This window comes from Coturnix japonica, chromosome 14, assembly GCF_054131305.1.
Source record: "Coturnix japonica strain WE chromosome 14, WE-NBRP24, whole genome shotgun sequence".
Classification (NCBI taxonomy): Eukaryota; Metazoa; Chordata; class Aves; order Galliformes; family Phasianidae; genus Coturnix; species Coturnix japonica.
The window spans coordinates 16,623,089-16,648,217 of NC_140676.1; the positions used below are offsets into that span (position 1 = coordinate 16,623,089).

The window sequence follows — 25,129 nt, forward strand, 5'->3', positions numbered from 1 at the left end:
GTCTTTATTAATGATCTGAAAGCAAGAGTAAACAACACATTAATTACGGCTGCGGATGACTCGGAGCTGCAAGGTGTTGCAGATGCTGGCAAAGTGGCACCGCGGGCCCTAACAAGGTTGGAAGTGATGCAGTGGGGAGCGAGCTGAGCATCATCCATCAGCAGGATACATCCCAGGGGAGTCAGACACCAAAGGGAGGGAGGAGGGAGGTGTGAGCTTCATGGGGTCTCAGCAGGGAGCCTGGAGTTGGGAGGATGCAGAGAGGAGCCCAGCAAGTGGGGCAAATGTTCAACCTGGCCCCAGTGGGGACACTGCGTCATCCAAGGGTGAACCACTGGCTTGGCACCCCAAGGCTCCAGAATGGGGAGCGAAGCCTTCGCTCAGTGCCATCGTGCTCAATGTCCAAGCACTGCCTGGCACTCCCTGTCCTGCTGCAGGCCCTTGGCAGCCCCTTCTATGGGTGGCAGCACCCAAAGGTGCCCACTCAGCCCCACAGCCCCAGGGCAGGCACTTCTGTTCTACCCTCGCACCGCCCCGGTAGGAACAAGGGCGCTTTGAGAGCAGGGTGGGCCACGGAGCGGGAGGCCTCTAGCCCTTTAAGAGGGGAAATTTGTAATCCGAGCGAATTCCTCCTTTCTGACAGGCTGGAGAGCCGCCGGTCCCTCCCTCGCTGCACTTTATTAAATATAGTAGTGGAGCCGCCGTCGGCTGGGAGCGGGTGAGGGCGGAGAGCTCCGGCCGGGAGTACCATGGCACCCCGAGGTGGTCCCCACACACTGCTGCTGCTGCTGCTGCTGGCCCACCAGCCCCCTGCCTTCCATGCGGGACCCTCAGCTGCAGGTAAGTCCCATCCCAACACCCACTGTGGAACTCTACTCTAGAGGCGACAGGGCTGGCATGGAAGGGCACCCAGTGTGGGTGGCACGAGCACCCTCGGGTGCCCAAGGAGCTGCTTGCTTTGGGCAGGGTGCTTGCGGCTGTCCTGTGTCCTGCTGGAGGCTTCACAGGGCAGCGGGTGGGATGGGCACATGTGGGATGCTGTGCAGGGCTGAGCAGGTGGCATCCCAGGGCACGTTGCTATCCCTCCGGGCTTGTTCCTTCTTTCCTCCATGCACCAAAATATCACAGCGACTGGCAAGCCAAGTGGAAAATTTCCCTTTGTCAATGAACAGAGTGCTCTTCTTCCCTCCAGCACTGACCGCTGGGTCCCGGACAGCGCTCCCACCTCATGTGTGGGATCAGTGCTGCGCTACCTCTGGATGTGCAAACATAGCCCCACTGCATCCTAGAGTCTATGAGAGGTGGCTGCAAGGCTTGGGCTGGAAACAGGCTCCCATGGGCACAGCAAAGCCTGCAGAATGCCCCCAGAGTGCCAACCCAGGGCAGGGCATGGTGGTGGGGATAGGGGGACAGCACAGACCTCAGGGCTGGGAGGGAAAGAGGTTTTACACTGATTTCTTACTATGCCCATCTCCAAATGGGCATCGTGTGTGAAGCAGCAAAGGGCAAAGTGCCCTGTGTCCCTATCAGTGCTGTCACCCTGCTGTGACTATGGGGACATCCCATCCTGTGCCCACTGGTGTCACCCCAGTGCTGCTTGGAGACCCAGCCTCTCCTTGTTCTGAACCTCTTGTACCGAAGGCCCCACATGTTCTGAGGTCAGCACTTGGAGCAGCTGGAAAAGTTTCCAGCTGATGGGAAAGAGCAGGAAAAAAGTCTGACGGGGGGAATGCAAACCGGTGTCGTGGGAATGAGGAGGAAAATTCTCCTCTCACTCTTATATTTAGCAACAGAGAGCTGCAGGCAGATATATAATAAGCACATTCCTCCAGGATCACAACTTGGGGTTAAGCTCAGCACCAAGGAGCAAACGTTAGGGTGCGGGCAGCGCGGGAATGCAGCGCCCTGGGTGCTGGGTGTGGATGTGTGCCTAAACTGGGCTCTGGGCACGGCCACAGACACAGCCATAGGCACAGCCATGGGTATGGCCAAGGGCACAGCTGGAATAGCTGTGGGTACAGCCATGGGTACATCTGGGCCCAGATAAGAGCATGGTCATGGGCACAGCCAGGCGTAGGTATGGGCACAGCCATGGGTACAGCTGTGTGCGCAGCTATAGGCACAGCCATGGGCACTGCCATTGGTATGGTCAAGGGCACAGCCATGGGTACAGCCATGGGCAAAGCCATGGACACAGACATGGGCACGGCCATGGGTGTTTCACCTGAGGAAGCTGTCAAAGGAGCAAAGCTTTCTGTTGGCATGCAGCACCTGGGCAAAGTGACTTCAGGTGGATGTTGGGCTGTGTTTCTGCTCCCTGAGCTCTACCTGCAGCCCTGTGACAAAGCCGTGTGTCCCATTCTTGGCCCAGCTCATGGTGTGCCCAACAGCCGCTCCTGGCAGACAGACAGACAGACAGAAAGTGTGCCAGGGAAAGAGAGAGATGCTAGAAATGGATGGCAGCACAGAATGGCATGGGGGATCCGCCCGGTGGCACGGCAGCGGTGCCATCACGTGCTGCGAGCCAAGGGGGATGAAGGCAACCTTCATCCATCAGCATGCCCCGTGCTGTGACTCACAGCTATTAAAGGAGCCTTTATAGGCCATGAGTCAGTGCAGGACGGGAGCATCCCGGGCTACTTATTGCCCAAACCTTTTTGGTTTCTGATGGTTGTTTTCCTCCCTTACTCACACTGCTATACACACCTCCTGTGGGCAGCCAGTGGAAACCACATGGGAACCACTGGCTATTTGGGGCGCTTCCACAGGCAGGGCTGCTGCATCCCCTCCCTTCATCCAGGAGTGCTCACTGGGGTGATATCCCCATCCGCCTGGTTTCCTCCCATGCAGGGACCTCTGTGAGCGGGGTCGTTTCCGCTGGGCCATGGGGCCGAGGTGGCTGTGATGCCTCCCAGGGGGGGGCCCAACTGCCCCAAATGGCACCCAGCTATAAATAGAGGCAGGCGCGCCGTTATTTTCTCTATAAACACAACTCCTCGGCTGGTTTCTCATAGATGGGAAAGGCGTGGGGCTGAGAAACCCTGGCCCAGCAGGGGAGGGGGCCCCTGGCTGCATGGGAACGGGGTGAGGAGGGCTTCCAGCATCTCCCCCCATGCTCGCTGTTGCCGTGCAGCTCTCGCAGCCCGCCTCTGGCTGATGCATCCCATCCTTCTGGCTTCAAAGGCGCTCCGTCCCACGCCAGACTGGGACGCGGCCGCCGGGCAGCCCTCCAGCTCAGCGCTGTTTGTTTGCATCGCTCCGGTAACACGGCCGGGCAGGGGGGCACGGGACACCCCACGAGTGGCTGCGTGGGATGGGGGGCACGATGGGTCCCACGTCCTCGGGTGGGCAGCGGGAGCACAGAGCTGGCTGCAGTGCCATGGGCAGGGTGGGGCTGGGAGAGCTGGCAGCCGTGGGGGAGTGAAAGGGGGGGAGAGAACAAAATCCGCCTTGGGATGGTTTGGAAACCACGTCCTCTGGGGCTGATACAATATTTCCAGGCCAACTTCTGCTGGCAGAGGGGCCGCCGCGAGCCTGAGTCACGCTGCAGGGCCGTCACAAAGCCCCATTTACCGCCGCTTCCCCCAAACGCTCCCACTTTCTCCCCCCCCTGCTCTTCTCCCTGAGCAAAGCTTCCGCTTCCAGCCAGGCCTGGACTCCACGCATCCCTCAGATCTGTCAGTGTGCAGCTTTATGTGCCTGAGCTGGCCCCAAAACTGCACCCCTCAGTGGGAGAGCAGCCCTGTTCTGTGCGTGGACACATAGGCACATAGACATAGGGACACATGGGCATAAGGACTCATGGATACGGGGACATGTGGAGATAAGGAAACATGGACATAGGGTCACGTGGACATAGGGACACACAGGCATAGGGATACAGGGACATGTGAATACAGGGACATAGGGTCATATAGACATAGGGACACAAGGATGGGGACACAGGAACATGCAAACATAGGAAGAACTGGGCACATGGACTTAGGAACACATGAATACATGAACATAGGGACATGTGGACATAGGAACACAAGGACATGGGAACACCAGGGCACATGGACGTATGGACATGGGGATATGTGGATATAGGGACATATGGACATAAGGACATAGGGACACAGGGACACATGGACTCAGGAAGACATGGTCACATGGACTTAGGGACGCATGGATGTATGGACAAACAGACACAGGCACACACAGACATATGGACACATGGGCACACAGACATGCAGACACATAGATGGACACACAGACAGGGATAGCTGGATACATGGACACACAGACACATGGAAAAAAGACACAGGGACAAGAGGTCAAAGGGATGCACAGACACAGGGACACACAGACACATGGACAGACAGATAGATACAGGGACAACAGGGACATGGGAATACAGGGACACACTGACACACACACATACTGACATACAGGCACAGAGACACAGGGACAGACAGACACATGGACACACAGATACACAGGTGCATGTCTGCAGGCATGACATGAGCCCATGGGATGTGTGTTGACAGATGCACATGCACTGCTGAGGCTGCACACCCTGACCCTTGTGGGTCACGTCCAGCTGTGCCCAGATGCCAGCACCATGCAACCTGGCCATGCCAGCAGCCCTCTGGCTGCTCGGGTCACAGCAGAACAGTGCTGGGGAAGCAGAGGCCAAGCTGCTGGCCCTGTATCAGTGCAAAGCACTGCGGGGTTGGATGCAGGCAGCCCCTCTCCAGCTGTGCAGGAGCGGGGCCATGGCTCTGCCTGACCCCATAGTCCGTGGGTTGCAGAAAGGCATTTTTGTGTGGGAGCCAGGGCAGGAGCGCGGGGACGCAGCTGGGAAGGAACGAAGGCGGGCGGAGGTAGAGGCGGATGCTGGGGGCGAGCGGGACGTGCAGGGGAGAGCTCAGCATCCTTCCAAGGGATGATCTCACAGCCAACACCGGGGGTGGTGCAGCCCCCCCCAGAGCAGCGTCGTTATCAACAAGGCTCCACAGCCCTCTTTGCATTGGTGCTTTCCAGCAATCCCTGTTGTGCCTGGAAAGCGCCAAAGTGGGGAGCAGAGAGGGGAGCAGCACATGTGGCCCTGGTGTGAGGTGAGGGAGAGGTGCTCACAACCCAAAGACAGAGACAGGAGTGGGGAGAAGGAGGAGAAGCCCTCCTCCATGGCAGCAGCAATCCTGGAGCAGGCAGGGGACAGTACCCCAAAACTCCAGCACTGCAGACATCCCCACTGAGGTCAGATGCTCGAGGCTGGCCCAGTGCCACTCATTTCCATGGCACAGGGGTTGGAGCCTAGAGGGGCCCCACGCCCCCTGTGTTTGCCTTCACCCTCCTCGCAAGCTGCTCGTTTCCTTCCCCAGCCATAAATAAAACCGCGCCGTAAATCGGAGGGAATGCACAGCATAATGCAGCCTTTCTCCTCACTCCCTCAGGGCTGTGGGGTGGGCAGGGACCGCTTCCTCCTGCCGGCTGCCCACGGTCCCATCCCACAGCCTCATATGCCACCCGACTCAGCGGGGCCACCCATGGCAGAGCAGGAGGGTTGGGAGAGTGCTACCTTATAAAGTCATCCAGCCCCAAGGCTGACGCTGCCGAGCAGGAATGCACCGGGCTGGACACTGTGCACACAGGGCTGCTTGTTCGGGGCAACAAGGAGCCCTTACTCCCCACCTGGTGTCCCACCCTAAAACCCAGCGGGGCCGGCAGGAAGGGCTGCACACAGAGCGCCTTTCAGGTGCTGGGGTGCAGCTAAAGGGCCGCTTTAACGCATTCCATCCCCTCCCTGCACACACATGGCCGGCCTCAATGAAGCCTTGTTGAGCAGCCAAGGGCAGTTTCACTCCCTTTTTTCCATACCCAACATCCTTCCCGCAGAGGGGACCATTGGGACACAGGGTCCCCACGCCCCCCGGGAATGACGCACCTCCCTGCTGCAAGCTCTGCCCTAAGCACCAGAAAACAGCCCCAGGGGAAGGGACAGGGCAGGGAACCTGGCCAAGCATCCCATAGCCAGCGCGTGGCCGGCAGCAGGGGCGGGCGCACAGTGAGCACAGAGCCTTTGCTTGTTCACCCGGCCCCATGAGAGCAGCGCGCGCCCGGGGTTTGCTCAGAGCGCGGCTCTTGGCTTTCCTCCTTGTTATTTTCAATGCAAAAAGGGGGAAAGAAAGGAAGAAAGGAAGAAAGAAAAAGACAGTGCAGCCTATAATCTGTTGGCCGGCTGCTTGGAAAGTGTGACGGGGACCCTGCTCGCCTCCACGTGCTTTGCTACGGGACAGTGCAAGCTGGGAACGGGGATTGCTCCAATGGGGTCCCCTGCTGAGGATGAGGTGGTTCATTTGTAGGCTTCAACCCATTGCTTCAAGCCTCCCAGCTTGCTGCACAGCAGAGCCGGGTGCCCAGCTGGAAACCACATTGGATGAGATGGGGGAAGCTGCAGAACTGAAATGCAGCAAATTCTAGGTGGGAACACATGGGGAACCAGCACATAGAGGGCACACCATGACCATGGGGCCCACACACTGTGTCCACGTGTGTGCCTGGATAGGGGTGGGGGTGAAAAGGAAGAGGGAAAAGCCTTTTTCAAAGCACTGCATGAAAAGTGGTGCCATGAGCGGGGCGTGTGGGGCTGGTTCTGCAGGAGCAGGTCAGAGGAGGACAGCCCATAACGGCCCTGCTGGGGCTCCTGTGATTCACTGGCTTGGGCCGAAGGAAGAAGGAGCCAAAGCAGCTCATGCCAACAGCATGCACAGGGACCAGGAAATGAGCAGGCTTGAGTAAGACATGTTGGCAGCCCCGAGCCAGAGCTTTGCTGTTAGTAGTGCTGGGTGTTCCCATGCTGCCACCTCTCCCCTGCACAGCATGGCTGGGGGATGCTGCTCTCCCAGACCCCGAACCAAACTGGGGCCAATGGTTGGAAATGGTGTTTGGAGACATCTGTGCAAGGAGGTGTGCGTGTCTCCAAAGGGCACAGGCTGGGGCTGCCCTTCAGAAAGCAGCGATGGAGTCTACATGGCTTTTAGGGTTTGTGTGTCCTCCTGCAGACCCAGAGCTGAACCACCGGGATGCACCAACACATGCTCTGCATGCAGACACCTTGCACACGTGCCCTCAGCCGCTGGCACACTGAGCAGCTGTGCAGTGCATCTGCACCATGGTCCCCTCACATCGTGCTTTTTCTGCACACCCCGTGACATGTCACACGGCCACATGCCATTGTGCTGAGCCCACCACGCTCACAGCTACAGGCCCTGAGCCCATTCCAACAACAGCTCCTGCAACCACATATGGATGGCACACACATAACTGAGCATTCCAGCAGGGGAAATTCTGCACCATGGTGTGAAATAGATAGAGGGTTGGCCCCAGGGAACCTGGGCAGGGCACGGACGCTGCTCTATCGGGATACGGGGGTGGCAGGGTCACAGAAGTCAGAGGGATGAGAACGGGGAGGCTGGAGGCTGCAGCCTTCGGGCCCCATCGTGTGGCCGTCGGCGGAGGATGCAGCCCCCAACAAAGCGCAGCCCAGCGACGGGAGGGCTGCGGGAAGGGGGCTCCCGCTCTCACACGGGGCTGGGAGGGTCCCTCCAGGGGTTCTTCCCCTCCTGACCGTATCCTTTCCCCCTCCCAGTCTCTTTCTTCGGGGACAGCTTCGTGGAGATGCCCCTGGCGGACGCCTCGCGGACGGTGCGGCTGCGGCTCCAGCTGTACACCGGGCAGAGCAACGGGCTGCTCTTCCTGGCCGCCGGGCAGCCCGACCACCTCCTGCTGCAGCTGCGAGCCGGCACCCTGCAGGTCAGCCCCGTGGGCCGTGAGCCCGCTGCGTGGGGAGGTACAGGAGGGGTAGGAAGGGGAATGGATGAGCAGAGGGTACTGGAGAAATAGAGGTTCCACCAGCGGCCGCTCCCAGCCCACCGCTAACCAAGCCCAGCCGGGGCGTGGGAAGGGACGAGGACAGAAGAACGATTTCCTCTTGTGGTTACGGTGCTGGCATCCACCAGAGGAAATGAGCAGGGAGCGTCCACCAACCACATCTGAGGCCAGGCAGGGAGCGAGCATGCAGCTGACCATGTGTCTCAGGGCCCTCTGTCCAACCCTCTATTAGAGAGGCTCCAGGATGCTGCTTGTGGGGATGTAGCCTCCCACCCCCACCCTTGCTACTTCTATATTATATATAGAATGTATATAAACCTGCTATTTCCCCTGCCAGGCTGATGAGGGCTGGAAGCAGTCCAAGCAGTGTGGAAGGGTTAGATGGGGCTGGAAATTGGAGTCAGCACGTGGCAGAGCTCCTGCATGGGGAGAAAAGGGATGGGGGACGGAGGACCCCACAGAGGCGTGTAGAGGAGAATGGAGGGTCTGAGACACTTTAACCCTCAGGGATGTGTCATCACACAACGCTTGAGCTGAGCCCTATCCATCTCCTTCCCCACAGGCCAGGCTGCGGCTGGGCTCAGAAGAGGTGACACTGCAGTCCCCAGCAGAGCTGCAGCTGGACAACCTGGCGCTGCACGATGTGGAGCTGCTGCTGGAGGATGGCAGGATGACACTGACCATCGACGGCCTCTTCAACAGCTCCGTGGACATCGCAGGGCCCATGCGGGAGTTGGACATCCAGCACGGCCTCTATGCAGGCGGGACAGGCAGCCTCAACCTGCCGTACCTTGCCGGGGTCAGCCCACCCTTCAGGGGCTGCCTCCACACTGTGACATTCAATGGTCTGGATGTCCTTTCCCCGCTGTCCTCTGACAGCAGCTCCAAGGTCTTCCACCAGGTGCAGGAAGGCTGCAGCGCGCAGTTCTCTGCAGAGCCTGAGGAGCCCATTGGATTCCTAGGGCCACAGTCCTACATTGCCTTCCCCACATGGGAGGCAAGAGAGGAGGGGACCATCGAGTTTGTGATCACCACGAGCATCACCCAGGCACCCCTCCTCTACCACGCAGGGCTGGAGAATGACTTCTTCTATCTGGAGATCTCCAACGGGCGCCTGAGAGGGTTTGTTGAGAAGGGCAATGGTGTCATCGTCCTGCACAACAACATCTTCATCAGCGATGAGCAGCAGCATTACGTCAAGGTCTACACCAACACACACAAGCTGGAGATCCTCATTGACTACTATGCCTCATCCACGTCCAATCGGGGCATCAACAGCCGCCTGGATCTCCAAGGAAACCTTTTCATTGGAGGCATGAATGACAAAGCCTTGCAAAGGCTCAGGGCGCACCACCTTGCTTTCACTTCAGTGTGGACCTTGACCAACACCTCATTTATAGGCTGCATGGAGGACCTGCGCATAAACCAGCAGCGGAGGAGCCTGCAGGATGCTGTGGTGACGAGGGATGTCACAGTTGGCTGTGGAAGGCAGGAGAACTACTGGGACTATGAGGAGGCTTATGAGCAGGACGAGGCGCCCACCTCGCCACCTCCTGATGCCTGGCATGGAGCTCTGGCTCTGGCAGAACCATGCCAGCCAGATGGCAGCTTCCCACCTGCCTTCGCCAACATCAGCCGGCTGCTGCATGTCAGCCCCCTCATCGTCTCCGAAGGGGGCATGGCCTTTGTGGAATGGAAACATGCACAGCCCACGGTGGACTTGGGCCTTGCAGGCATCCGGCAGTCCCAAATCCTCTTCAGCATCACCAGTGACCCAAGGCATGGTGAGCTGGAGCTGGACATCCCCGGCTCCCGGAGCAGAAAGAAGTTCACCTTGTTGGACATCGTGAATCGCAAAGTCAGGTACATCCACGACGGCTCCGAGGGCCCCATGGACCAGCTGATGCTGGAGGTGACAGTGACTGCCCAGCAAGGGATCCCTGAGTGCCTGCGGCAGGGGCAGACCTACCTGCTGCCCATCATGGTCAACCCTATCAACGATGCCCCGCAGGTGATCTTTCCCCATGGGAACCACATGACGATCCTGAAGCACACACGGAAGCACCTGACCATGGACATCCTGCAGGCCCTGGATGACGACACATCCTGCGACGACCTTGAGTTCCAGCTGCACGGGGGGCAGCAGGACGAGGGCTACGTGGAATACGACTTCCACCCTGGCGTGCCCATCGAGGAGTTCTCCTGCAGGGACCTGGAAGCAGGCAATGTGGTCTACGTGCATCAGAGCGGGACAGATTTGCAGCTCACTTTCCAGGTGAGTGATGGCACAGTGCCAAGCCCCACTGCCACCCTGAGGATCCTTGCAATAGAGCCCATCATCCGCTTGCACAACAACACTGGGCTCGCCATCTCCCAAGGCGGAGCTGTGCGCATCACCACGGCCAACCTGTCTGTGGAGACAAATGCTGTGAAGCAACGGGTTGCCATCCTGTACAGCCTCACAGAGCCCCTCAGGTACGGTGAGATCCAGAAACAAGGGAGCATAGGAGGGGAATGGAAAAAAGTTGAGTCCTTCCACCAGCAAGACCTGGAGCAAGGGCGTATCCAGTATTTCAGCACAGATCCAGAGCACCGGCAGGAAGATATCACGGAGAAGCTAAGATTCAGTGTCCAGGTGGGACAGAAGGTCTTGCCAAACAATACCTTTACCATAAGTATTAAAAGAGCCACCATTAAGATGAAGACTATGGTCCCCCTCCAGATGAAGAACAAGCGGCACAAAAACATCACCAGCAGGGAGCTGGAGGCAATGCTGGAAGACCCAAACTCTGCCCCGGTCCCCTTCCACTATGTGATCATCCAGGCTCCCAAGAAGGGGAACCTGGAGCTCCTCGGCAACAGACTGAATGAAGGCTTTGGGTTTACCCAGGATGATCTGCAGAGAAATCACCTGAGCTACAGTGCGACCATCAGGAATGCTCAGCAGGCTGAGGACAGCTTCCAGTTCCGTGTCCATGCTGGTGAGGAGCACTCCCCTGTGTACACCTACACAATTGGCATCGGTGGGGACCCCAACGCACCCGACCTGACCAATGTCCTCCTGACCGTGCCTGAAGGCGGACAAGCTGTCATCTCCAAGGACCATCTCTTTGTGCAGAGCCTGAACAGCATGGACTACATCTATGAAGTGATTGAGGGGCCGGCACACGGCAGGCTGGCTTGGGCTACATCCCTTGGCTGGCCCTCTGGGGAGGAAATAACAGAGTTCACCAATGACGACATCCTCCACCGCCGGCTGCTCTACCAGCATGATGACTCCGAGACCCTGGAAGATGATATCCCTTTTGTGGCCATCAGGCAGGGCGAGGGCAGCTCTGAGCCTGAGGCAGAGGAGGTGAGGGGTGTGTTCAGGGTCTCCATCCAGCCTATCAATGACCACACTCCTGTCCAGGTGGTGAACAAGGTCTTCAACGTGGTGCGCAATGGGCAGCACCTGCTGACGACAGATGACATTGCCTTCACTGACAAGGACTCTGGCTTCTCTGATGCACAGCTGGTGTTGGCAAGGAGGGACATCTTGTTTGGCAGCATCGTATCTGTCGATGACAGAAGCCACCAGCTCTACAGGTTCACCCAGGATGACCTGAGAAAGAAAAAGATTCTCTTTGTCCATTCGGGAGCAGACCGGGGCTGGATCCAGCTGCAGGTCTCCGATGGCCTCCACCAAACCACTGCCCTCCTGGAGGTACAAGCATCAGAACCCTACATCAGAATAGTCAACAACACTGGCCTAGCCATCCCCCAAGGGAGCCGAGGGAGCATTGATTCCTCTGTCCTCAGCCTGGAGACCAACATGGACATCAGGTCAGACGAAGAGATACGGTTCCTGGTAACGGTCCCACCGAGGTGGGGGACTGTGCTGCGAGGGGAGCAGCCGGTCATGGCCTTCTCACAGCGGGACCTGCTGTCAGGAGAGATCTCCTACCACCACAATGGAAGCAGAAACACCCGTGATGAGCTCCAGTTCACTGTGGAAGCAAATGAGGTGGCAGTAGAGGACACACTGGCCATCACCATCTTCTTGAACACCCACCCCAGTCCATTGCACATTGTCAACAACAAGGAGATACGCGTCTTCCAAGGGGAAGCTGCTGAGATCAAGGAGGAGCACTTGCTGGTGAGTATTGCTTCTCTAGTCATTCCTCCTTGGCCACCAAACCAAGGACCCCACATAACACCCACCTGTATGGAGAAAGGACCCTGTCAGGTTTTGCCCAGGGGAAGAGATGAGATCCAGACCCCTGCTAATGCCACGTGTTTTCCATGCTTTCAGGTGACCCACGAGGAGATCCCACCCCAGGATATCGTCTACCTGGTGAGCAGCCCCCCAGTCTCTGGCTTCCTGGTGATGGTTCAACACGGCCAGGACTCGGATGAGCCACCCAGCCTGGATCCCATCCAGTCCTTCACCCAAGAAGACATCAACAGTGGCCAAGTGCTTTACCTGCACTCCAAGCCAGAGGAGGAACGGGACCGGTTTGTCGTGGATGTCACGGCTGGGGGAGCAGACCCACTGGTGGGGGTGGCCGTCAGCCTGGTTGTGCTCCCTGCCACCATCCCCCTGGACATCCACAACATCACAGTGCCAGGAGGAAGCTCTGCCACCATCTCCACAGCAGTCCTCAACATCCCCAGTGCCTACTTTGCAGCCCTTGACATGCAGTTCACGGTGCTCCAGCCTCCCCGCTTTGGCACCATCCTGAACAGACAGCGGCCCCAGGATGGGGGGCTGCACAGCTTCACCTGGAGTGAGGTACAGATTGCCCAGGGGGTGGGCTGAGCTCCTGCTCTGGTGCCACCAGGAGGCTGGGGAGGGAGGTTGGGCACTTCTTTATCTATTTCTTTTCTCCTTCTCTTCCTCTTTCTTTTCCTCTTTATATTCCTCTTCTCCTTATCTTCCTCTTTTTCTCCTCTTCCTCTTTTCTTTATCTTCCTCTTCTCTTTCCCTTCTGTTTCCTTCTTTCTTTTCCTCTTTCTTTCCCCTTCCCTTCTCATAGAGATCTGCCCATAGTAGGGGCTTGGAGTGGCCAGGTCCATGTCTGGCATGGTGGGGGCACAGCCCAAGACATGAGACAGGCTTGGAAGGCCCTTTGGTAGGGATGCCCCAGATCTACTGGTGGGCTCTTGAACACCTCCTGGGGCAGTAACTCCACCACCTCCAGGGCAGCACGTTTAAATACCTCACCACTGTTTTAGAGAAGAATTTTTCCCTAATACCCAACCAGTTATCCTAACACCCAACTCAATGCCTTCACCCGGCTCCCTCCCACAGGTTCAGAGCCAACAAATCCAGTACCGGCAGGACATTCCCCATGCCCAGACCGACAGCTTCATGCTTGTGGCCAACGCCTCGACCTCCGAGAGGCAGAGCCAACCCGGGACTGTCTTCATCACCATCCTGCCCCGAGGCACCAAAGGGCCCCGACTGCGCACCAACGCCGGGCTCCAGGTAATGGGCACGATGCGGGGGGGTGGTGGCTCCTTCCCTGCTCCTCCTCTGCCTCCTCCTCTTCCTCCATCTCCTCCTCCTCCTCCTCCCCTAGCGATTCTGGGGCTGTCCACGAGGTGGGAGCATCGCCCGCTCCAGCTGCGTGCCATACGGTTTAGGGAACACCAATGATTTGGGAGTAGCACGGTGCTCCTCTCCCCGTGCCCACGTCTCCGAACTCCCGTTCTTCCTCACTCACCCACAGCCAGCGGGTTTTGGGAAGGAGGCTCCGAGCTGCAGTGCTGCCCAGAGGGAGGTGGATGGGATGCCGACCCAAACCTGGGGGTCTCCATCCATAGGCAGCCCCCCCGGGCACACAGCTCCGGCTGTGCACACAGTGCTTGCACAGCATGTGTACAGCCCCCCCAGCAAATCCCCTTTGTCGTGCGTTAAGCCCTGATCTGCCCCAGCTGTGCCAAAATCCCCCACTAAATCCCCACTTCGCCTCATCCTCGCTGGTTTCCAGCCAGCCTGGCACTTAAGAACCCCATTCCCTCCGGCCACCACCACACTGCAGAGCTACCAAAAGGCAGGAAAAGGCCCCTAAACTCTCTCAGCAACACAGCTCCGTTCTCAGAGGGTTTGGAGCAGGGAGCACATCCCAGCTTCCCGGAGGAGCTTTGAGTGCAAGGAGGGGCCGGGCATGTGTTTGTGCTCTTGGGAGATGACTTCAGCGGGTAAAGGTCATGAGCCCTGCATGGAAATCACACGCAGCTTCCCTGCTGCACGCACACAGCGCCGGGTGCAGAGTCCTTGTGGGCAGTGCAGGGAGCCTGGCTGTAATAAGCCAGGGAGGACATGGGGCACAGCTTTACAGGTCAGCCCTGCACAGCCCAGCTGCATTGTCCAGTCCTGCCTTGTTGAAGCTGCACTTCCCGGCCTTGCTCCTTGCTCCCATGGGGGATCTGATGGATCTGATTTCACCGCAGGCACCCACACCCACTCAAGAAATGCGTGGGGAGAGGCCAGCTGGAAAGCGCTGTGCTAACCCGACGTTGGGACAGGAATAATCCTGCAGTCTGCAAGGCAGGCGTATGGCAGAGGATTAGCAACGGGGTGCATTGCTGCCTCCTGCTCTCTTCCACCCCCTGCATGCTTGGGGCTGAGCCTCGGGCACTGAGAGCCCGTCAGAGTGGGGTGATGCTGCAGGTGTGGGGTGGCAGCAGTCCTGGGCACTGTGTCCTGTAAACGTGCTGGGGAACAGGCGCAGGGCAATGAGGGCTTGGGCAGAGGCCAGGGGATGCGTGCATCACCCAGCAGAGCACAAGGAGCTCTTGTACGGCCAAGATGTGCCTCCCTGTGCAAGGCACGTGGCTCTGCTGGGGTGCCCAGTGGGTCACGGCCTCTCCTGTCCCCCAGCTGCGGGAAGGCACCGCTGCCACCATTGGCCCCCAAGCTCTGCGTGCTGAGGATGAGGACAGCCCAGCGGCCGAGGTCACCTTCTCCATCCAGCCTCCAGCTAATGGCAGGGTGGTGCTGCGCTCAGCGCCCGGCACGGCACTGCGGAGCTTCACACAAGCACAGATTGACAGCGGCGTCATCCTCTTTGTGCACCAAGGTACAGCTGTCCCCATGCTCTGGGACACTGGGGTGGGCACCGTTCCCTGGTCCTGCACCAGGGTAGGGTCTGCCCTGTGTCCCAGCTCTGTGCTCTCCACAGGGCCCCTGGATGGAGGCTTTGCCTTTGACCTGTGGGACGGTGAGAACCTGTCTCCTGGGCACTTCTTCCTCGTCAGGGCGCACAGAGAGGAGCACATCAGCCTGGCCAAGAAGAAGAGTCTCACCCTCTGCCCAGGTGGGTGTGGAGCTCGGGGCAGCAGCATTGAGGAAGCCCAGAGGAGCGAGGCTGATGCCCATCCTGATGTGTTTTCCAGGTGCCCTGCAGCCCATCACCAGTGAGAACCTGCAGGCGGTGAGCAGCAGCCCTGCTGGCCCTGCTGCCCTGTACTACAGCATCGAGCAGGCACCGCGCCTGGGGCAGCTACGTACAGCCCGTGGGGATGAAGTCAGGAACTTCACCCAGGCCCAGGTGGAGCCCAGGCCCAGATCTCCAACACCCCCACAGTTCAGGGTCCCTGCCCTGACAGCCCCCTCCCCTGAGTCTATTTTGTCATTAAGCTGAAATCAGTGTGATTTTCTTCCTTCCAGGTGGATGCTGGGATGATTTTCTACCAGCACGAGATGCCGGAGGAGCCCTTCTGGCTCGCCCAGGATGCCATTCGCTTCCGCGTGGTTGCTCCCACCACCATCTCTGACTCCTTCATCCTGCTGGTGCTGATATCATTCGAGGCGAAGTGTCCCCAGCGCTCGACTCAGCTATGGAGAAATGCAGGTGAAAAAGGATGGGAGACAAGGAAGGGACAAGCAAAGGACCAATGAGCTCTCATATAGTTCATGCAGTCCCCCTAAAAGGGGATGAAGCTGTGCAAACTTCAGCAGAGCTTGTCTGTTGGAAGAAAAAGCACTATTATACAATGTGCACAGACACTGATAGTGCATCAACACTGATAGTGCATTTAGCAAATTGTATCCACCCCGTGGCTGCATATAACTCCTTTGAGTGATGTGGTCTAGAGTGGTCACAGACATGGGCTGATAGTCGGTCTGGATGATCTTGTTGGCCTTTCCAACCTTTATAGTTCCCCTTATCGTCTTGCTAATCTAACAAATCCCATTTGCCTTCCCTGTCGCTTTGCAACTTTTTTGCTCTGACTGAGCTTTGGCTTCTCCTTTCTCCCCAGGTCTCCATCTCATAGAGGCTCAACGAGCAGAGATCAGCACCTCCCTGCTGGATGCATCCAACCTCCTGAGCCAGATCCCAGCCCCGGAGCAGGACGCACATGATGTCATCTTCCTGGTGACGGAGCTGCCGGCGCATGGACAGCTCTGGGTGGCTGATACACCTCTGGAGCACTCACAGTCCTTCTTCCTGCAGTCAGACCTGGCTGCTGGGCGCCTGGTGTATGCACACCATGAGAACGGTGGCACCAAGGACCAATTCCAGTTCAAAGCCTGGCTCCGGCCGCGGGCGCAGCGCTCCATCCATCCCCCCCAGGGAGGGGTGCTCATCTCTGAAGCTTTCAATGTGACGGTGAGCAGAAGCAGCCAGAAGCCCCCGCAGGTGGTGAAGCGGCAAGGAGTGCTGCGGGTGCTGCCCAACTCCACCATCACCTTGTCCAGGCAGCACCTGGACGTGGCAGAGCCTCAGGGCTCCCCAGAGGAGCTGGTGTACAGCCTGCTGCGCAGCCCCCAGGCCGGACACCTGGTTGATGCTGGCAACCCACGGGTGCCCATCAAGCGCTTTACGCAGGCAGACATCAATGCGGGCCACGTGCTGTTGGTCACTGCAGCCCATGGTGCTCAGGAGTCCCTGGTGCTGAGCCTGTCTGACGGCCAGCACCCGCCTACCCGCATCTCACTGGAGGTGGTGGTGCTGCCTACAGGCAATGCAGAGCTGCTGGAGGTGCCTCAGGAGCTGAATAGGGCCACGTTGTCCCCACAGCACATGGCTCCACGGCTTGGGGAGGGTGATGCCCTTTACACCATCACCATGGAGCCAAGGTTTGGCCAAGTGCAGGTCAACAGAAAGCCAGCACAGGGCTTCTCACAGGCACAGCTGGAGCGCGGGGAGGTGACCTTCACTTTCACCAAGCTCACCTCATCTGAGGACAGCTTCCAGTTCCTCACCAGGACACAAACAATGAACAGCACTGGGGTGGTGAACGTCACTGTCCGTGCCTTGGTGACAGCACGGCCGGGCAGTGTGTGGCCCAGGGGCACCACAGTCCTGCTGGATACCAGCACGCTGGATGCCAGTGGGCTGGCCAACCTCACCCACAGCATCCCAGTCTTCAGGCTCCGCCAGCCACCCCGTAGCAGCCGCCTCATCAGGAGGCCCCGTGCGCCAGGACAGCCCGTCATCCCCATTGAATCCTTCAGCCAGAGGGAGCTGGAGCAAGGGCTGGTGGGGCTGGAGGTGCTGGATGATGGGGACACAAACCAGCAGCACCCGCACACTGACAGCTTCACCTTTGAGCTGGTGGCTGCCGGCGTGCCACCAGCACTGGTGTCCCTGGGGTACATCACCGAGCCCTACAATGCCTCTAAATCCTACGGTGTCACCCTGCTCCTGGCCCCACCAGCACCATCATCCCTGGTGCCACAAGACACAGCACGGAGCAGCCCCAATGCCAGCGAGCCAGGCTCTGTGCCCCCACCCACCAGCCCCAGCCCTGGGGAGGGAGGCACCTTCCTAGGCTTCATCGAGGCCAACATGTTCAGCATCATCATCCCCATCTGCCTCATCATCCTCCTGCTGGCCCTCATCCTGCCCCTGCTCTTCTACCTGCACAAGCGCAACAAGACGGGCAAGCACCACGTGCAGGGCTCACCTGCCTCCAAGGCCAAGAACGGGGCTGTACCGGAGCAGGAGACCTTCCGTAAGACAGACCCCAACCAAGGCATCCCCCTAACGACTGTCAATGCCCTGGATGGCAAAGGCACAGCTCTGCCACCGCAGGGTCCCGGCGTGCCGGCTGACCCCGAGCTGCTGCAGTACTGCCGGACATCCAACCCTGCCCTGAAAAACAACCAGTACTGGGTGTGAGGGTGCAGGGCGGGGGCACGAGTGGTGGGAGCCCCCCAGAGCATCACCTCCTCCTCCGGGGGAGCCGGCATCCCGCGGGCGCAGCAGGACCTGGGGACGGGGGGCTGCCAGCACAGCCACCCAGGACCCCTCCATCTCCATAGTGCTTTGGGCAGAGGGGCAAGTGGGTTGGGAGGGGGGGGAGCAAAACGCCATCAGGGAGCGCTGCCATCGGGTGCGCACTGGGGGCACCTGAGGTTGGCTGAGGTGCTGGGGGTGCAGGTGGGTGAGAGGGATGAAGACGAGCAGCTTTGCACCACGTCAGACTCAGGATGGAGCCGCATGAATCCCCCAGGGCGAGGCAGGCTGCAGGGATGGAGCAGAGGCTTGGAAACACCCCATGGCCAACGCCAAGGGGATCCAAGGAGATCCAAGGAGCCCCTGCCCACCCCAGGAAGAGCAATGAGCAAAACACATCATGCTGCTTCCAAACACCCAGAGCAGCCATGGCTGCACACAGGGCCAGGTGCCCACAGAGGCACAAAGCTGGAGGGGGGAGCGGGCACGGCTTGGTTTCCCATTGTATGCTCCTGTCTGGTAGGAGTGCACAGAATAAAGGGCCTTTCCCGAGGTGCAGCCGGTTTGCCTGAGCCCTGGCAAGCCATGAGCTGCAGAGCAGTATTTGGAGGCGGCGTGCCGAGCTCCGGCCTCTTGCTCAAGTTTTCCTCTAAGTGTTTAAATAGGAATGAGCCGAGGAAAAACTGAGTGCTGCGTTCAGGATGGGACCCAACAACAACAACAACACACTGCGCGGCTGCAGCTCCTCACTGCAGGGCTCTCCTGCTCCCTGCAGCCGGGCTGAGATGCTCCCTTAGCACTCCTCTCATCTGGGGTCAGACCCTCCCAGAACAGCACCGCGGGGCTGCGAGCTGTGCTGTATGCAGCTTTCCTGGCTGTGTTTATGAGCATGTCTGCCTTCCGTGCCCTGCTGCTGGAACATCCCATTGGGTGCCAGGGGGGTTCTGACCCCACCAAGCCCCATGCAGGGATGGATGGATGGATAGCAGCAGCTCAGCAGCTTGCTGGGTTGTGATGCTCCCCAAATCCAGGGTGGCCCTCTGTGCAGAGCAGAGGTGTGCCAGCTCTCCTTCCCTCCTGCATGTCATCATGGCTCTGTGTTGTGCATGGCTGTGGATCAGCTCTGCTACAGGAGTGGGTGCTGCAGGGCAGGCGCTTGCCTCACCCCGAGGGATTCAATGGGAGGAACATGGCCTACATTCGGGAGCATGGAAAGCAAGGCGAGTTATTTTAGAGGCTTATGGTTCCATCCCTGCGCAATATCCGCTCACCAGGGTCAGGAGAGGACAGGCAGCAACCTGGAGGAGCCAGTGCTGAGTGTGCTTCTGTGGGGCCAAGTGGATACAGGGATGTGAGTGGGATCCATACACTCCATCCCAGGGCAGGGACCTGCCCTCTTCTTGCCCTATGTGGGAGCACCAGGAGGGTGCAGGCTCTGCTGCAGCCTGGCTGCAGGGCTGGTTTCCAGGCACTGCTGCACGCAAACAAACACGCAGGCCAGCGGGTTTCCTGCAACGCCCAGCTGGGCTCAGGTTCCTCGGGAGGCTCCGTCAGCTCTCCCCGCACACGGGCACGCCACAAGCCTCGCTCCCCAGGCAGGGCTGGCTGCACAAAGCATTCCAGCAGCTGCACGGCGCGCATTGACATGCAAGGCAGCTCTGGCCCCATCCCCAGCTCACACCCAGCGCCCGGCAGGCAGCAATGGGGCCTGAACTCTGAGCAACAACACGCCCAGGACCAGCCACACACCTCCACATCCAGCATGCTCAGTGCCCTGCCACGCTCCTGAAATATGTGAGGCACGCAGGGATGACGAGGTGCTGCTGAGCCCCAGCTGGCACACTGTGCCCCACATGCATCTGCATGCTTCGGCTCCCTGCACATGGGTGCTCCCAGCACCGTGTGGTGCTGCCAAACCCATCCCTGCCAACCGGCCCGGCGGGTTCCTTGGCCCTGGCAGTGCTGCCAGCGGCACGGGGACATCACCATCTCACCTCCTGCACTGCCAGTGCGTCCTGCCCCAGTTTCACAAGTGCTGCAGTGTTGTCCTCTGACAGCCTTCAGGCCAGAGAGAGGCAGGAATAGGGACTTGGAGCCATGGGTTTGCTCTGTTGGGTTCTCTTCCCTACTTCTCTGGGGTCTTTCCAAGGTGAAGTTTGTGGTCTCCCATCCACAAACACAGTGATAGTGGTGGCAGGCCCCACTGTGAGCTCACAGAGCCCACACCAGCCTCCCCAGCATCTGGATCTCAACAGGGAGAATGGCTTGGGATGGAGACCCCAAAAAGGAAATGGCATGGGATGGGGACAGGGGTGGGGATGGGGTGGGGTGTATGTGGAGTGGGATGGAGCCAAGGTAGGGTGGGGATGGGGTAGAAGAGGGTTAGGATAATGGGACCAGGGTGGGATGGGGACAGGGGGGGAGGGAGTCAAGATAGGAAATGGATGGGAAAGTATAGGAACAGGGTAGGATTGGGATGAATTTTATAGGGTTGGAATGGGATGGAGCCAAGGTAGGATGAGGACAAGGTAGAATAGGGATGAGGTGGGATGGAAATGGGGGAAGATGGGATCAGGCTGGGATGTGGGCAGGGTGAGATGGGAATGGGGTGAGACGGGAATGGTGTGGGATGGGGTTGGGGCAGGGTGGAGCTAAGGTAGGATGGGACCAGTGTGGGGTAGAACCAGGTTGGGCTGGGGACAGGGTGGGGTGGGATGGGGATGGATAAAGATGGAGCCAAGGAAGGATGGGGACAGGGGAGAACAGGACCAGGGTAGGGTGAGAATGGGGTGGGATGAGGATGGGGTGACACGGGACAGGATGGGGAAAGGACAGCGTGGAGATGGGGTGGGATGGGAATGGGATGCCGGAGGAAGCACATCCCTCCTCGAGGCTGTGGGGAGGGCTGAGGGGATCAGGGACAGCCGAGCGCAGCTCTCTGCCTTCCCAGAGCCACAGTCATCCCAACGCCGGCCCTCATGCTGGGGCTAATTTTAACCCTGGAGCCTGGCCAGGCCGGCCCGACTTCCCTGGCTGTGATTTATCCCCAACCATTTCCCTTCACAAACACAGCCCTCGTGCCAGCCCTGCGCGCTCACAGCCGGGGATGCTTGGGAGGAATGCCCAGCGCCGTGCCCCCTCCATGGAGCCCTTCCTGGAGCAGCTCTGCTTCCCAGGGACAGAGCACAGAGCAGGGGGGGTGGCGGGGAGGGGGAGGAGGGATGTTTCTACTGATGGGTTTCTTATAATTGAAGACGCTGTGGGCTGGCTTGGTTGTTTGTTTTCGTTTTTTATATCCCTTTTTCCAGTCAACAGCAGAGCTTGAGAAAAGAGATTTCCGTTGGCCTGCGTCTAGTTAAAAACTGGTAAAAATGCTGCAGAAACGTTTGCAAAGGAATGGAAAATATTGTAGGGGGGGGGGAAGGAGGGGAAAAAAAAATAACCCTCTTCCAAAGAAAGAGCTTTTTGTGTTTTCTTTCCCATCAGAAAAAAACTTTCAGTGTGCAAAATGTCGACCGCTTGGATTTCTCCTCCCAGTGAGCCACAGTGCTCCATAAGGACGGGGTTTTGGTAAGCTAAAAACCACCGGGTGATGCCACGGGTAAACACGTCCATCTGTCCCATAGGAGCAGCCGTGTCCCACCACGGTCCTGCAGCCAGGCTGGTGGAAAGCCCAAAGGTATTTGGTCACTAGCGTTGTGAGTTCCCACCCGTTCTCAGCCCTCCTAAGCAGAGATGCTCTGCTTAGGAGGCCGCGGCTGGAAGCGGTGCGATGCGGGTGCGTGTGTTAGAGGTTGTCATACATGCGCAGCGTCTTCTCCAGCTGCTGGCTGACGCGCTGGTAGAAGATGATCTGCTGCTTCAGGTAGGACTGCATCATCCTCTTGAAGTCGGCCACGCGCCGCTCATGGAAGTGGTTCATCTCAGCTTGCAGGGCAAAGCCCACCACGCGGCAGCGCTTGCGAATCCCATCCGCCTCCTCCTGGTCCATCCGGCCCTCGTCGCTCATCCGCTGGCTCTCCTTCACCTTTGCAAAGGCTCCTGGTGAGGCAGGAGAGAGGTGAGAGCTGCACCAGTGCCCTATGAGCAACGCTTCACCCCGTAGCACCAAAGTCCCAGGCTTTTGGGGATGGAGCTGAAGCTTTCAGTGGGCTCAGCAGGCAGCATGCACAGCCCACATCCCAGCCCGCTGTCCCTGCCTGGGAACTGGACAAACTTTGCTACATAGCACAGCAGGGCTGATAACAGGATGGAACAGCCGCCGTGGGAGACGGAGTGGGGCAGGACACTGCTGACTGCAGCATCCCGGAGAACGCCTCAGATGCAGCTGATGCTCTGACAGCAGTTTTTTTTTCCCCCCTCCTTCCACTGATTTTTATAGCTCAGTTTCGAAAGAATCCCGCCTGGCTCTGGCCCTGCATTCCTCCCTGTCCTCAGCACTGAGGTTGTTTGCCTGCAAACAGGATCCAGCCTCCAGCGGTCGCTGGGAATTCATTCCCTCTCCCTGCCCCTAAAGGCAGCACAGACCCGAGGTCCGGGAGGAGGAGGAGGAGCCCTGAGGAAGCAAAGGTTGGAGGCCAAATCCTGCCTTCCGCTCTGCCCACGCGGCCTCGCTTCCGGGCGGGATCCAGCCCATAGTGGTAAACAAAGTCAGGAGAGAGTGCAAGAAAGCAGTCAGGGTTGCTCCTTCTCCTCGTGCTCCTTGTGGGGCAATGCAGGGACCCAAAGCCACCGGCCAACATGGATATCCCCTCCCTGGTGCGGCCTGGGAGGGGTGCGTGGACTTTGGCCCCTCTCCCACACCCAGCCCTGGGTGTGCGTCACACCCGGACAGAGGCACAGGGCTGACCCAGCATAGGCCCTTCCCTTGTCCCCGGACACTCTAGGACAGATGGGATGCTCTGGTCCTGCCAGCAGGGTGCTGAACCGACTGACCTCTAATCTGCAAGGATGTGTTCACAAAGAATTTGGCTCTGGTTGCACTGAGAATGGCCAAAACTTGATCCTAGACCGGGCAGCCCCAGCAGCACCTCCAGGGCAGGGGTGATCAGAGAACACTGCCAAACATGATGGTCTCCATCCCTTCACCATCCTTACCCTCATGTCCATCCCTATCCCTTCTTTATCTCCATCCCCATGTCCATCACCATGCCCCATCCCCATCACAGAGCTGCGTCCCCATCCCACTCCATGCATAGGGCCACCATGCAGGACCAGTAGAGCTGGTCTGGCCTACGTTCCCAAGAGAGAAGCAGCACCCCAGGGGGCCCCCCTTACCTTTCTGGAGATGGATAATGTCCGGGAAGTTGGAGAGGAGCCCCTGATACAAAGAGAGAGTGTCCAACATGAGGAAGAGGTCATTCTTGGGCTGTTCTGCAAACATCTCCCCCACAGCCTCGTAGGTCTTGCCCGTGTGGGAGATGGCGTTGTTGAGAGCATCTAAACTGTAAGGGGGGTCCATCTGGAAGGAGTAGCTGATGGCTTGGAAGGCGTTGCCCAGCTTCTGGAACTCCTTGCGGAACCCCCCTACGTGTTTGCGCACCAGCTCGGAGGCCACATTGGTCAGCTGCAGGACGCTGTCGTCCATCTTCTTGCTGAAGGCCTTGAAGGCATCCACGCGGTCCTCCACATCCTGCAGGTCCTGGTGCTCGGTGGGGATCTGGATGGTGAGCAGGAAGCTGGCTCCCACCATCTCATCCTTCTCCGCTCTCCTCTTGCCCAGCTTCCACTGCTTCTCATCTCGGCAGCGGAGGAAGTGCTGGAAGCCTTCGTACTGCGACAGGACAGGGTGGCTGGTCATGTGCTCCATCCAAAGGATCAGCCGTCTCTTGCGTTTCTCGATGAAGTCCTCCTCGAAGCGCCCCGTGGCCTGTTTCTCGGGCAGGTGGGGCACCGAGATGACGGTGAACTTGTGCAGCAGGCGGTTGTAGAGCCAGTCAAAGTGCTTGTAGCGCCGGTAGACAGGGGAGTTGAAGTTGCTGGGGGTCAGCTTGTAAGAGATGTAACTCTTGATGCCTTTGAATTTCGTCTGCTTGGTGGGATCCTCCACGGAGCAGATGAAGGGATGTGGGTTCGCCCTCCACTGCGGGCCCTTGGAGCCCATCTCGATGCCGTAGACCTCGGCGATCTTGGACATGAGGGGCACGTCTCCAAGGATGAAGGCCTCCACTCCTGAACGCACGAAGCAGGAGAAGCGGTTGAGGTTCCTGCCCACCACGCTGCCCCTCTTGGAGGAGCCCACGCTGTCCTGCCTCTCCAGCGCCGGCTTGATGCGGGGCGCTCCGTAAGGCTCCGTTCCTGCCAACGGGTGCCCGTTGGTACCGGCAGCACCGCGGGGCTCCTCCACCACCGTGCACGAGTCGTCCCAGTCATCCCAATCGTCGTCATCGTCATCCTCGAAGCTGCCTTGGGACGACAGGCCGGCGGGCGCGGCGCAGAAGCCGTGCAGATGGCCGGGCGAGCCGGCGGGGCTGCCGGAGCCCTCGGTGTGTCCGGAGCCGGCTCGAGGGCGTACGATCTCCACGTACGATGCCGGGAAGAGGCCGGTCTCTCCGCGGCTGTTCCGGCCCTGCAGCCAGCCGTCCAGCGAGCGCTCGCTGAACACCACGAGCTCCTCGTTCTCCTGGATGCTGATCTCCTCCTTGTTTTCGCTCTGGAAGTTGTACAGCGCCCTGCCCCGCAGCGCCATGGCACGGCCTCCCCGCGCCGGAGAGCCTCAGGAGCGGCGGCTTCAGTGCAGCGGGGCCCGCAGCCCGCACACAGCCGGTATCCCCGGAGCGGGGCCGCGGGGCCCGGGGGAGCGCCGTGCCTGCCCCATGCCGCCGCCGCACCGCCCCGGGCTCCCGTGCGCTAAACGCAGCGATGTCCGATGCGTGTATCCACGGCTCTCGGCAACTTTGCCGCCCGCCCCCCCCCGCTCCCCGCAGACCCGCAGCGGTCCGGCCGCTCTCCGCTCTCCGCTCGGTGCCGGTGCCGGTGCCGGTGCCGCCCCGCCGTGTCGCCCCGCCCGCACGCCGCCCCCTGCCGGCCGCCCCCGCTGCCCCCCCGGTGTCGCGCCGCCCCGGCCCGCGGGGTCCTCCCAG

At 59.4% G+C, this 25,129-nt stretch overlaps 2 protein-coding genes across 2 annotated transcripts; one reads left to right on the forward strand and one right to left on the reverse strand.

The window, feature by feature from the left end:
- Positions 1–613: 613 nt before the first annotated feature.
- On the forward strand, positions 614–18,605 carry CSPG4 (chondroitin sulfate proteoglycan 4). Its single transcript, XM_015872712.3, has 10 exons — positions 614–840; positions 7,634–7,797; positions 8,438–12,013; positions 12,170–12,649; positions 13,169–13,345; positions 14,744–14,942; positions 15,045–15,179; positions 15,259–15,413; positions 15,533–15,716; positions 16,126–18,605. Exons 1-10 carry the CDS (start codon positions 750–752, stop codon positions 17,988–17,990), a joined length of 7,026 nt encoding a protein of 2,341 aa, XP_015728198.1. The 5' UTR covers positions 614–749; the 3' UTR covers positions 17,991–18,605.
- A 2,711-nt stretch (positions 18,606–21,316) lies between these two features.
- SNX33 (sorting nexin 33) lies at positions 21,317–25,101 on the reverse strand. Its single transcript, XM_015872713.3, has 2 exons — positions 23,325–25,101; positions 21,317–22,088 (listed from the first exon to the last, which is right to left on the reverse strand). Exons 1-2 carry the CDS (start codon positions 24,733–24,735, stop codon positions 21,835–21,837), a joined length of 1,665 nt encoding a protein of 554 aa, XP_015728199.2. The 5' UTR covers positions 24,736–25,101; the 3' UTR covers positions 21,317–21,834.
- Between the last annotated feature and the right edge of the window lie 28 nt (positions 25,102–25,129).